Below are 12,013 nucleotides of genomic sequence, written 5' to 3' on the forward strand. Positions count from 1 at the left end.
AAGGTCAGGAGGTGAGAGTTGAACTCTGGTGTAACTGCATATATTATCTTGGCCTTGCAGCCTTCATGTCCACTCTTTCGCCTACAGAGGTACAATTGTCAAAATAATACCAGAGGCATTTCATCTGAATGCTAAATTCTTATGATAACACATGTTCAGAGTTTAAAACACCCCTTGATATTTTATTTAATTCCATTGCTTCATTTCAGACATAGTTTGATTTATTTGTTGTGATTAATTTAGTACCTACAGCAACAATCATATCCAGTGCAAATATGTTAATTGAAAACTAAACAAAAATATTCCCTTACATAAAATGAATGTGGATAATGGTCCATCGATTGATATTAGAACAGACATAAACATGATAGAAACGCACTGTGATACCAAGAGCCACAGCAGTGTTTAAGGGTCGTGTTTACAATCATTTACTTTATATGAGATGAGATGGGAATCTGGGAGGAGTATTTAGCTGCTGCATCTGCTGGGGCCACACAGTTTATGGGTGGATCTGCAAAACAACACAGACATTCTTTTATTGTTTCTTCTCCCGCATGAGTGTTCAAACGAAATTATCATTTTCTGATGCATAAAAACGGGTAATAAAAGACGCAACAATTCCCGGTCGTGATGTTTTTGCGTTCTGTTAACTTGCAGTTACAGATGCATGCAAATACCCCCAGATTTGTGCCTTAAATGAATCACCAAGAATCAATACTGTAATACATGCAGTCAATAAATCTATCCGTCAACGATGGCGTTATTATCTCTACGTGAGGAAGACGGTCTAATAAAACATCCAAATCGGGTAAATAGGCGTCACAAATTCACCATCTAAAACTTGCTAAATTTACTTTTCTAACAAATCAGTTGCATTTGCTTGATGTACAATTTGAACTGAATAAATTAATTATTTAATTGTCTGAGACCGCAGAAGTGTGGTTTGATCCAATGCTTTGCTTAACTCACCGAAATCTTAAAAACACAATGTACTAAATGGGTTCTATTTTGAAAAAAAATAAACATCAGATGTATACCACATAGATAATAATATATTCTCTGTTTTTAAATAAAAAGCCTGAACACGTGTCCTTTAGGAATTAATTATATTCTAGTAAAGTCGGTTCCTCAATAAATTGTCTAAAATAAACAAAAGGTCTTCAGCAGTTTTCATGGTCAATTGAATAAGTTTGTATCTTCGTTTACATTGTGTAGATAGGAGCGCAATGGATTGACTTGAATTTTAATATTCAAATCAGAGAGCCAGTCTGTAGCCGGGATCATGACAAATCGCAGTCACCCGTTCTTGCATGGAGAAACCTGCCATTGCGCTTCTCGCGAATAGCATCCATCGTGGTAAACAAATAAAGGTAAAGCTTGATTGAGAACGATGCAAACGCGAATCAAAACATCTGCCGACTGGAGCCATTGCCGTCTAACGCACGATGAAGTTCATGAGTTCAGGGGCAGGTGCTTAGGCAAGGCTGGTCCGGCAGAAGGCTGGGTGTCCAAGGGGTTCAGCGTTTGAGTGCCGGGAGGGGACCCGGGTCGCTAGTCTCAGAGCAGCCCGTCCCTCTGTAATTTCTTCTGTTTCATGCGTCTGTTCTGAAACCAAACTTTGACCTGCGTCTCGCTGAGCTGGAGGGTGCTGGCAACTTCCACTCGCCTGGCTCGCGTGAGGTATTTGTTAAAGTGGAACTCCTTCTCCAACTCAGTCAGCTGCTTGGTGCTGTAGCTGGTCCTCGGGACCCCGTTCACCGTTGGATGGTCGTCCGTGCAGATGCTGCGGTTTCCGTCCTCTAGAACACCGAGGCCCGGGTCGACAATACTGAACCCATGGGTCATGTGCATTCTGGCTGGGAACAGAGCATGAATACAGTCGTCAGCAAGATCAATGAGACGATCCACAAAAGAGGCACAAAACTTCTCTGAATGAAATAATCCACGCCCAATTGATGGATATGAGAATATGCCACAAACTCGAAAGATAAAAAAATAAAATCTGTTGTAGGTCTATTAAAAGTTGTTCCACTTTATATATCGTTAGAACTTTTGCATATCCCAAGACAGTAAATAAAACATGTACAACATATCTAAGTGTTTCAAAACACAATTTTTATAAATATGGAAACTGTCATTTTAATAACTGATCCTCAACAGAGTGATGGCAGTTACGTTTCAACAGGCCTCACATGATAAAAAAAAAACTGATTTGTAGAAAGTGGCCCAAAGCCAGTCTGTTTTTTTCACTTAGCCAAATTTCTGTCTGTATAACAAAGATGTATTACAGAGAGTTTCAATAGCCTATGGGTATACTGTAAAGATTTTATGTAGCTGTAAAGAAGGAGGATTATGAGTTTTGTTTTATCTACAAATGTGGACACAGCAGAACAGAATCGCCTGTGCATCAAACCATCACTACGTTTTAAAAAATTTCCAAAGCTTTGAATGGACATGTGAAAGATTTTAACATTTTAACTGCCCTGCATTTCTATAGTGTTGCTTGCTATACTGCAAACTGATCACAAAGAAAAAATGTGCTGTATATTGTAGTCAGAGAAATGTTTGGCACTTTACAACTTTGTAGCATTTAGAGTCCATTAACTGTATTCATCAGAATCATTAATTATCTGCCTTTGGGCCTCTCTGTGTCAATGACAGTTTAACAGTTTACAAATTCATACGAACAATGCTTAATGACAAATGTCCCTATTTTTGTCCTCTGAGGTTTCTGGGTTACATATTAAAGTATCATCTTTGCTACTTATGTGCAATGAATGACAGGGGACTGCAGCTATATCTTGATTTTTCATCGCTGACATTGTGGGTTGTCATCAGTGTCTTTGCCTCTGAGAAAATGTACTGGTGCTGCTGCATAATGGAGCCAGGTGTAGAGCAAAGCCTCCCACCACACTTCATTGAGAGGAAGGTTAACGGGCCTCCAGCCACTTGGAAAAGCGTAGCAGATGGAAAGGTCAGATATAGGATAAATGTCAGCATCTGGGTTTTAAAAAATGAATGTGAAGATAGAATTCAAAGACAGTAAATATATATGAGGGACCAATATACACAAAAGCTGTATGTAATTAAGAACCTCAGCTTTCAGGAGTGAAATTCACATGTACATACTGACTAATGGCTGCAAAGATAATAGAATTGATGCCAGCCAGAAGGCATAAAAGGATCAAACTAAATATTTGAGGAATGGCCTGCACACTTAAAAATAGCCAGCAAAGGGAATGGAAGGGCCTTCCAAGCCAAGGAGAGGGAAGAAGAAAAGGGATAGATCAATACGCATCTGGGCATCCAGCCCACAGTAATTCAGGTGCTGTCAAAGGATAATTGAAGAATGACGCACAGGGAGTATATACACTGAGCCAGGAGATCAGGTTACAGCGGGTCTGTGGAGGCCTTTCAACATAGAAGAAAATGCAAGATTTTGTTTTGTGCCAAAACCAATACAACCTCAAGAAGAAAGCACACTTTCACTAATGATTCCTTTACAAGTTACACAGTGGTGCTAATGAGTTACTCCTATAGATAATCTCCTTCAGAGAGATGAAGGAAGAGGTTACAGAGAGACTAACAAAGCTGAGTGGAAATGTCAGTGTGTGGGTAGGTGTGAGTAAATGGCTTTCTCAAGTGCATGGATTTGGATCAGAGGAGCAGATTTGTTTGATGGATAAAGTGACTACTAGACAGACCAAAGGTGTGTGCCATTTTCTACCTCCATCACTCAGACAGTATCAGACATTATCCACAAATAATTTAAATTTGAATAAGCATGATTAACACATTAAACTATTTCAGAGAAATCAGTGGTGTTACAATTTACAAAACAGGCAAATTCTCTTAAATATTTATTCAAGAGTGAGTGCATTGTATTTCCACATATGAATTTGTTTTGTGGTTCTCAGATTGTAGCCTAACTTGATCACATACTGAAATCAAAGTGTGTGTGAATCCAACATCAACCACAAATCTGACTTACAGTTAGGTGAAAAGAAGCTGCACATGTCTTTGATTCTACTAACCTGAAGTTTGCAGCACTTTCCTATTTGCTTGTTTTATCCCCTGCAGATGAGCTCTTAGGGCCTTTAGGCAAAAACAGATTGTGATAAAGTTGCATGGTTGGTCACTGAACATTTGGGTCAGCAGCACCCTTACAGCAGGCAGAGACCACCACTGTTGTAAATCTTCCTCCAAGTAAAATTTATTAAACTTAAACCAAGTACAGTGGCCAGTCAGTCAAATGACACTACTGATCAAAGGAAGAATCTATATAAGAAACTATAACTCACACAAAATTGAGGATTGATAGACACTTTTCACATTAGCAGCCTATTGGTATTTTTAAACCTTAGATGTGTGTTCTTCTGTGGGCTCTCTGCCCAGAACTCATCAGTCAGGGAAATGATGATCTGTGACAGCAATTATGTTAAAAAGGTGGACACATGTAAAGGTGCTGCAAACTGAAATCAATACACAAGGGCTTTCATTACAAACAGACAACCAATCAATACTCGGAGAGCACTCCAGCTTACAGGAGTAAGTTTTACTCAACTTCCTGTGAGTCTGAACAGGCAGTGGTCTGTTGCATTATTCAAAGTCTACTGGTTAGTAAGGGCAAGAGTAAATAATTAATCACCTTCTGGGTTGAATATACACTGAGGCTAAGGCTAAGCAGCCCTTTCACTGTACATCACCTCCCTCTTTATTCGGTCTAAATCCTGCTTGTAACAGTAGGTGGAGCAAAAATGCTAAATAACCTTAACATGAAACCGTTAAGGAAATATTAACCAACTTCTGCATATTCAAATGTTCCATTCGGCGAACAGTTACTGCTGCCACTCAAACGTTTTGATTAGTTATTTATGCGTTTTTAATTCAATGCTTGTTTCTTGGTGACAGAAAGTTGCTCTCGGTGACGCGCAAAACACGTCAACTACTTTCCCCTTTTTTACAGTTCCTGTTGAAAACTTCTAACAAAGTTTGAAAATAATAGTTACACAAAGCTTTCACTTCAGCTCGTAACAATTTAGACATAAAATGAATAAATAAACACAGGTTAAAAAATGACCAAATTTATGTCTCCATAAAAGCTCAACAACCTCTAAAATCTTACCCGCCCGTTGCTGACTTCTTTTCACTCTCATCCACTCAAAAGTTTTCCTCCTGTCATCCGTAGCAGCTCCGTTACAGTCCGAGCTGTTCGAACTTCCCATGGCAACGTGAAATTCGCAGCTATTTTTAGAGGATGTGTGAATTTGTTTTGCAAGTGGCCCCAAATTGCAGTGTCTAGTCTCGTTCTTGTTTGAATATCCGCGTCCCAGAGAGCCCTGCGCCCTGCACCGCCAGGGGACACGACAAGAGTGCTGGGAGGCCGGTGTAAAGAAGCCCTCGAGAGTCCCACAGTGCGGTGGAGGAGGAGGGCTGTCCGGAGGGTTGCACACAGTCAGATACGAAGAATATAATTCAGAGGCAGCTTCCACCTCCAGTTTTCCCTCCTCATAACAACTGCTGAGTTCAAGATGAGACCTGCCGCCCAGGTCCAGGTTTATGACCTCTTTTGCTCGGCTGAAGTCAGTGAACAGAGGGCTGTTCTCCACTCCGGCCGTTAACTCATAATAGGAAGTCATTATCACCTTTCCTCTGCATAATCATTGGACAGGGGTGCACTTCATGCCCGGCCTGTCATGGATCCAGCAACGCAAGCACGGCAAGGCGGCTGGACGAACGTGCATGGGGACATTCCTCAGAGGAGAAAGAGCAGTCGCTGATTGATGGAGATGACGTGCCCTCCTGGTCTCGGCCAATAGCTGGACATCTCTTTTATCAGGTTGGACAACACTGATTAAGCCGAGCAAGCAACTCATGAAACTCGCATAGTCAACAATTTAATGTTGCCCGAGTTCAACAGGCCATTGCGAAAACTGCACAATTCATAATATGTTGCAGAGACCATCAGCAGACACCGAGGGCCTTCACGGGCCTCTCACTTATCCAGACAGGTAGAATATGACTACATCAACATATAGATAAAGTATGTTTAGGCCACATTCTTGTGCAAACTTTATTATTGTTACTTTTTTTTTAAAGGAAACCATAAAAACTTTTAAATTAGCATAATATAGGCCTAGCTAATGGATTATGCAAATTTTCAAATGCTTCTCGAAAACCCGAGGCTCTGTTCTGCAAAGGGCTTAGGTCATGTGAAAGACACGCTTAATGGGTTCAGAGGTCCAGGCAGCTGGTATTTAGAAGTCAGAGCGGATTTGTTAAGATCTTACAGAAATAAAAAAGAAAGAAAGACAGAAAGTAAGGCTAACCCTTGTTATTCTTCCTTGCAGATTCATATCACAGAATACATTTTCCTTATTTTTTTTTCTTCTGTTTTTCTTTCTTTTTTCTTTTTTTTGTGGGTTTTTAGTCTAAAATAAATGACTGGGAGATTGCATTCAAAGATGACACTGAAAAGGAAAGTTTCTCTTATTTAGCAGCCGAAAAGACAGAAGTCAGACAAAAATTAAAAGGAAAAGAAAAAGCGTAAAAATAAGGAGACTGAGCAACAGCAGACAATACAGTTCTTAAGCCAACATATCAGTGTTTTCACATGCAGTGGAGAAATGAAAATATAAAGGAGCGCTACAGCAGTGGCCTGACCTACTTTCAACACACAAATGTCCTCGTGTGCTACTGTTAATTTTAAATGATAGTTTTCAATTCGCTAAAACAAAACAAAAAACAAACAAAAAAAAAAAAAAAAAAAAGAAGAAAAGTAACAACTTTTTCAAAGTGAGTGAATAGTGGGAAAAAAAGGAAAATCTGGTCGGTTTAAAATAAATTATTAACAATCTTTTAGTTAATACAAACCTTAATTTTCAGGTGATTGACACAAGACCAACAATTATGTTTGTATTCTACACTATATAAATTCAAATCATTATATACAATATTTAAATTTTATTTAACTAATAATAAATAAAAATAACACCCCAAATAATAATAATAATAATAATAATAATAATAATAATAATAATAATAATAATAATAATAATAATAATAATAATAATAATAATAATAAACTTACACATTACACACTGTAAAATTGAATAATCCTTTTAACCCTAAATCTTCAGCTACTCTGTTCTTATCAGTTTACTTTAATAATATTTCCCATGTCTTTTAAGTTTGTAGTAATTACAAAATAATTTAGCATAATGAACAACTTCTAACTGCATTCTTACAACACAGAAATATGGTCCCAGCTGTGGGAGTTAATGGGATTCTACAGGCAGCGATGTGCTGAATGACTGAGTGCAATATATCCCTTCTCTCCATGCATTTGCATGGTGCACTGATCCATCTTCATGTCAGCTCGGAGGTTACTCAGGGTTCACGCGCTAGCTTGTTTCTCTCCTCCACACTCAATAAATAAATCTCTGCAGCTTTCTGTTTACCCCCTGAATATAAATTTGTTTGCAGTCGATCGAAGACCTGTGCGGAGGTATTAGAAATTGTATTTCTGTAATGGCTTTCAGCAGAGGGAGGAGGAGGGGGTGGGAAGGGTTTGCAGAGAAGGGAAAAGAGGTTGAAGAGGAGAAAAAAACAGGTGTGAACAATCTCTGCTTTTCCATTTGCAACCCAAGTTAAAAAATGCAGTAGACTCATCCTGTTACAGTCCTTGGACTGCATTTAAATTGCTTAATAATCTCTATGTCGCATAGGACAACAACAGCAATCCATGTTAGGTCCTATAAGTGCCATATGTTTGATTAGCATATTTGAGGTGTTGTTCCACATCACCGCCCAGTGCAAATAAAATTCAACATTTTAGTACAATAGCAGCAACAAAACATATTTTTAGCTGAAGCACTGCAATCTGATGTACCCTTTTACACAAATTCAGCATATAATCTAAAACGAAAAGAATGGGCTCTTACCAATTAAATAAATCCTATTTTAATTTTGTTTCTCCTTCAACCAAATTGTAAACATTCTGCCTTCAAACCCATGAAACATCCTCCAAATTCATCAAAAGCTTTTCTTCATAATCACAGTGTCAATTAATTTGACTGCAGGTGAGGTAAACATGGCAGCACTTAGGTGACTTTGTCAGGATAAAGAAAGCAGAGAGACAATATTGACTGATGCTAATTTGTTTTGCGTCCATGCTTTGGTGAGTGTCAATAGGCAGTCAAGGTCCTGGGATCAGCGGCCGTGCTTAGATTACTTCCTTGGTTTGGACGAATCCTGTTGCTGCTGACATGATGCTGTGGCCTTTGTTGACACCAGACCCTTGTCTGGCCCTGCAACACTGTCGAGTCTAATTATATTTCAGCTCTTGACCCCTCACAAGACTGCACTGACAGACGAGTGTCACTACCAGTCAGACAAGTCATTGCTGTAAATGCAGTCCCAAAGAGGGGAAAATGACAGCCATCGATGGCTGGTTTATGGTTCAAAGGCTCTTCAGGCATTTTGATTGAGCTGTAATATGGCAAAGGGGCAAAGAGGCACAGTGTGGGAGAAAACAGTGAAATTAATAGACAGGATCAGAGCAGGACTGAAGAAGAAGCAGACAAACTGAAGCACATTGACCAGCTGAAAGATGGCTATCTATGTGATTGATAGGGCATGTCACATTTTTTTCAAATATTGACATTTTTGAAAAATTGTGAAGTCAGATATAAGGCTTAGCTTGGTGTATACCCAGCCCACACACAATCAAGGGAATTCCACATGAAAAAAAGAAAAAAAAATCCACTCACATCATGAAATTCTAATTATTGTCTTTGTCTTGTTGTAAAATGGTATGAAATCCGTCGCAGTGCATAAACCATCATCATAAATCTAATACAAGTACTGTGCAAATGGCCAGGGACATTACAGATAACTGCATTGTGCACATGCCCATCTCTGTAACAATGAAGCAATACCTTACTAATACCAGGACTTTTCAACAATAGCCTGTAGTATGTGTTGCAGCGCTTCACAGCTTCAGTGAGCCAAGAGGCTTGGAGTCGGCAGAATCCCAAACATCATGACAACAAGCCATCAGTCATCTTCCCCCCAAGCTGCTGTGCACACTTGTGTGTTTCCGGAGTTCTTACTGTGGGAAATGAGCAGGGTTAAACATGAAACAAGAGGAAATGTTCATCATTGCAGCTCACTCTGCAATATTCTCCCTTATACAGCATTGCTTTAGCTGCAGGGAAAGAGAGAAAGCTGTTTCCAGTATTTATTTATTTATTTCTTTTCTTGCTTAAACATCCCCTGCTTGTTCACAATGCAGATCAGCAGTCTACTATGCATACTAATCATGGTTAATAATATATTGCTGATGGAAAAATTACACAGAATTAATATATCACAAATTTATTGTTAAAAAGGGATAACACATGAAGTAAAAGTTTAAGGTGTTTTTGCAATATGAAAATATTATTTTGAATTAATTTTATATTAAGAAATTTTGTGAGCATTACAAATGTACTAACTCTCACTGGATGAGATTTATAAATAATCTGTCAGCTTTTAACTGCCCTGTGTTGAACATGTATGATGTTTACATATTAAATGTGTGAAGCCAAGGCAGATTGGGTATGATCCCCACTGTTCCATCAGAATGATTATTGTACATTTAACTAAAAGACTGATCCTGTGGTATCTGGTCTCTTTTGGGATCTCAAAAAATAGCTATTTGGGTTTAAATGTTCAGCAGCCCAGTATGGGTTTAATAAGTTAAAAATCCTCAGTTTAACACCAGAGGTTAATTGTTAATGGGAAAGAAGTCGGCATTTTGTATGTAAGATGTTCAACTGAGGATTTGCTTCTTCCGTGTTCAGAGAACCCATGTTCATAAAATATATATATATATATATATATATATATATATATATATATATATATATATATATATATATATATATATATATATATATATATATATTTATTTAATATAATTTTCAAAGCTTATTAAGCTTTGAGTTTTTATTTATTTATTTATTTGTTTGTTTGTTTGTTTGGGGGGGGGGGGGATACATTTAAATCCAATATACATAGAAATGGGTTGAAATGGTAACTGTAGTTGCTACAAGCTGAGTTTGAATATGCTGTTGATGAAGGTGATAAAACATTTATAGGACTATAAAGTAGAATTATTGCACCTAAATGGTAAACATATGCGTAATCTGAATGAAGAAATATATAATCAGCTGTGAGTTTATTTGGAAGAATAATGCTGCAGTCTAATATAACACTAAATGCTATCTTTATAAAATATTATATATTCACTTATTTTAGAGTTGCTTGTAAAGACATTGACTAACAATGATTTTTAAAAAGGAAGCTGTAATTTGTAACAATATTAATAATTTAATACTGAATGGTGCTTGAGTCTACCCTTCTCTGTGTAAATGGACAATAAATGAACACTTAAAGTAAAAAAAAAGAATAATGAAGATCTAGGGCATCATGATGAAGGACTTGGTGCAGGACTGTTTTATTAAACTGTGTTAATGTAATCTTGGCACAAGGTGTGCCTAATTTGCATCTAAGCATACAGTATATTACTCCTGTTTTTTAAAAGAGTTTTGGGGAGCAAAAGCTCAGACACTCAGTTTTAAGTCTTATAAGAATAACAAATTCCAGACACAGGAGAAATACAAAACCTTAAAACTTTGGATTTGGGAAGATTATTTGTTTTAAATGAGTATTGTTAACACTAACCACAGTCATATATTTTCCAATCTTTCTCTAAGACTCAAAACAATATTTGCTAAATACTTTTACAAACAATTCTATCAAACAGAGGTGACAACACCATAAAGCAAGTGAAAGTATGTTGTATGTATTTCTAGTGCAAAATATACAAATATGTGTGTTCATTGTTTGTACAGTATTTGCCTGTGTTATTCACCAGTGTTATCATCCTTTTGTCTCTTTTCCCTTGTAAGATCAGCCAAAAGAGAGCATGCATTGATTAAATCTTGCATGATGAAGCCATTGAAAGTTGAATAGTTCTGGAGCGTTCGATAACTTGTGACATTTACCGAGGGGACTGCTGTGCTTACAAGTTCATTCATTTGACCGGGGCTTTTCAGGGGGAGAATTTAGTTCCAGCAGCAACTTCCTTGCTGTGCACAGTGCAGCTCAACACGGCTTAAATGGTTTCATCACCAACTTACCTTTTATTGTCACCGATCATCCTTAACTGGGAAGCATTTAAAATGTCATTGATCTTGATAATGCTGTGCTATAATATGACAGTAACAGTTGTATGAGATTCAGGAAGTCAAATTTCCAAGACTGATGAGTCGTAGCGGTTGAGTTATAATCCATCTACCTGAGTGATGCTCAGACTCTGTTCTGCATGAGGAAGCACACAAATAAATAAAACCCATAAAGGTGACACAGGAAATTGATACTGAGCAATCATCTTAAGCAAGTGGTGGGCAACAGTTACTGCTGCAGAGGGAAAAGGCTGAGAAGGTTAACAGGTCATAAAATGAAAGAAGTCTCCAAAAAGCCATCCATAATAGTATAAGATTTTACTCCACTAAAGTTTTGCCTTTGATGGTCACTTCTGGTAAGATCACACCTTTTATGATCTTAAAAATTCAAACAATTTAAACATAAATTTAACCGGGAGAAGATTTCTGAGGACTTTATAAGGTAAACTGTTAAGCTATCAAGCTGTAGCACAATTTGACAACAGTCCCTCATAAGGATACTGTGAAAACATCTCTGAGGACTCTTTTGTTGGTTTTTCATCACACAGTATGCCATATCTTAGTTTTTTTCCCCAAATAATTTACATTTTATTCAATATTTTACTAGGTATTTTTAATAAGTTATATATGGTTTCATAGTTAACAATAATATTGAGAAAAACAATATATTCAGACTGACTTAAATATTATTTTTCCCATTTTTTTCACAAGATATCAAAATTACAAAGGACCCAAAAAGATAAAAACATGTTGTTAATCACATTCTATAAGACATTTTTTTT

The 12,013-nt window shown here is 37.4% G+C and overlaps 1 protein-coding gene across 1 annotated transcript; it reads right to left on the reverse strand.

The window, feature by feature from the left end:
- Positions 1–298: 298 nt before the first annotated feature.
- On the reverse strand, positions 299–5,666 carry hoxc1a (homeobox C1a). Its single transcript, XM_042003952.1, has 2 exons — positions 5,126–5,666; positions 299–1,856 (listed from the first exon to the last, which is right to left on the reverse strand). Exons 1-2 carry the CDS (start codon positions 5,637–5,639, stop codon positions 1,558–1,560), a joined length of 813 nt encoding a protein of 270 aa, XP_041859886.1. The 5' UTR covers positions 5,640–5,666; the 3' UTR covers positions 299–1,557.
- Positions 5,667–12,013: the final 6,347 nt, after the last annotated feature.

This window comes from Melanotaenia boesemani, chromosome 13 (assembly GCF_017639745.1).
Source record: "Melanotaenia boesemani isolate fMelBoe1 chromosome 13, fMelBoe1.pri, whole genome shotgun sequence".
NCBI classification, from domain to species: domain Eukaryota; kingdom Metazoa; phylum Chordata; class Actinopteri; order Atheriniformes; family Melanotaeniidae; genus Melanotaenia; species Melanotaenia boesemani.

Bases quoted from the DNA above. Each gene is read 5' to 3' on its own strand.
- hoxc1a (XM_042003952.1), bottom strand. From the start codon at position 5,639: ATGACTTCCTATTATGAGTTAACGGCCGGAGTGGAGAACAGCCCTCTG. The intron at 1,857-5,125 runs GTAAGATTTTAG...CTCTGTTCCCAG, and splicing joins AAGAAGTCAGCAACGGGCGG to CCAGAATGCACATGACCCAT.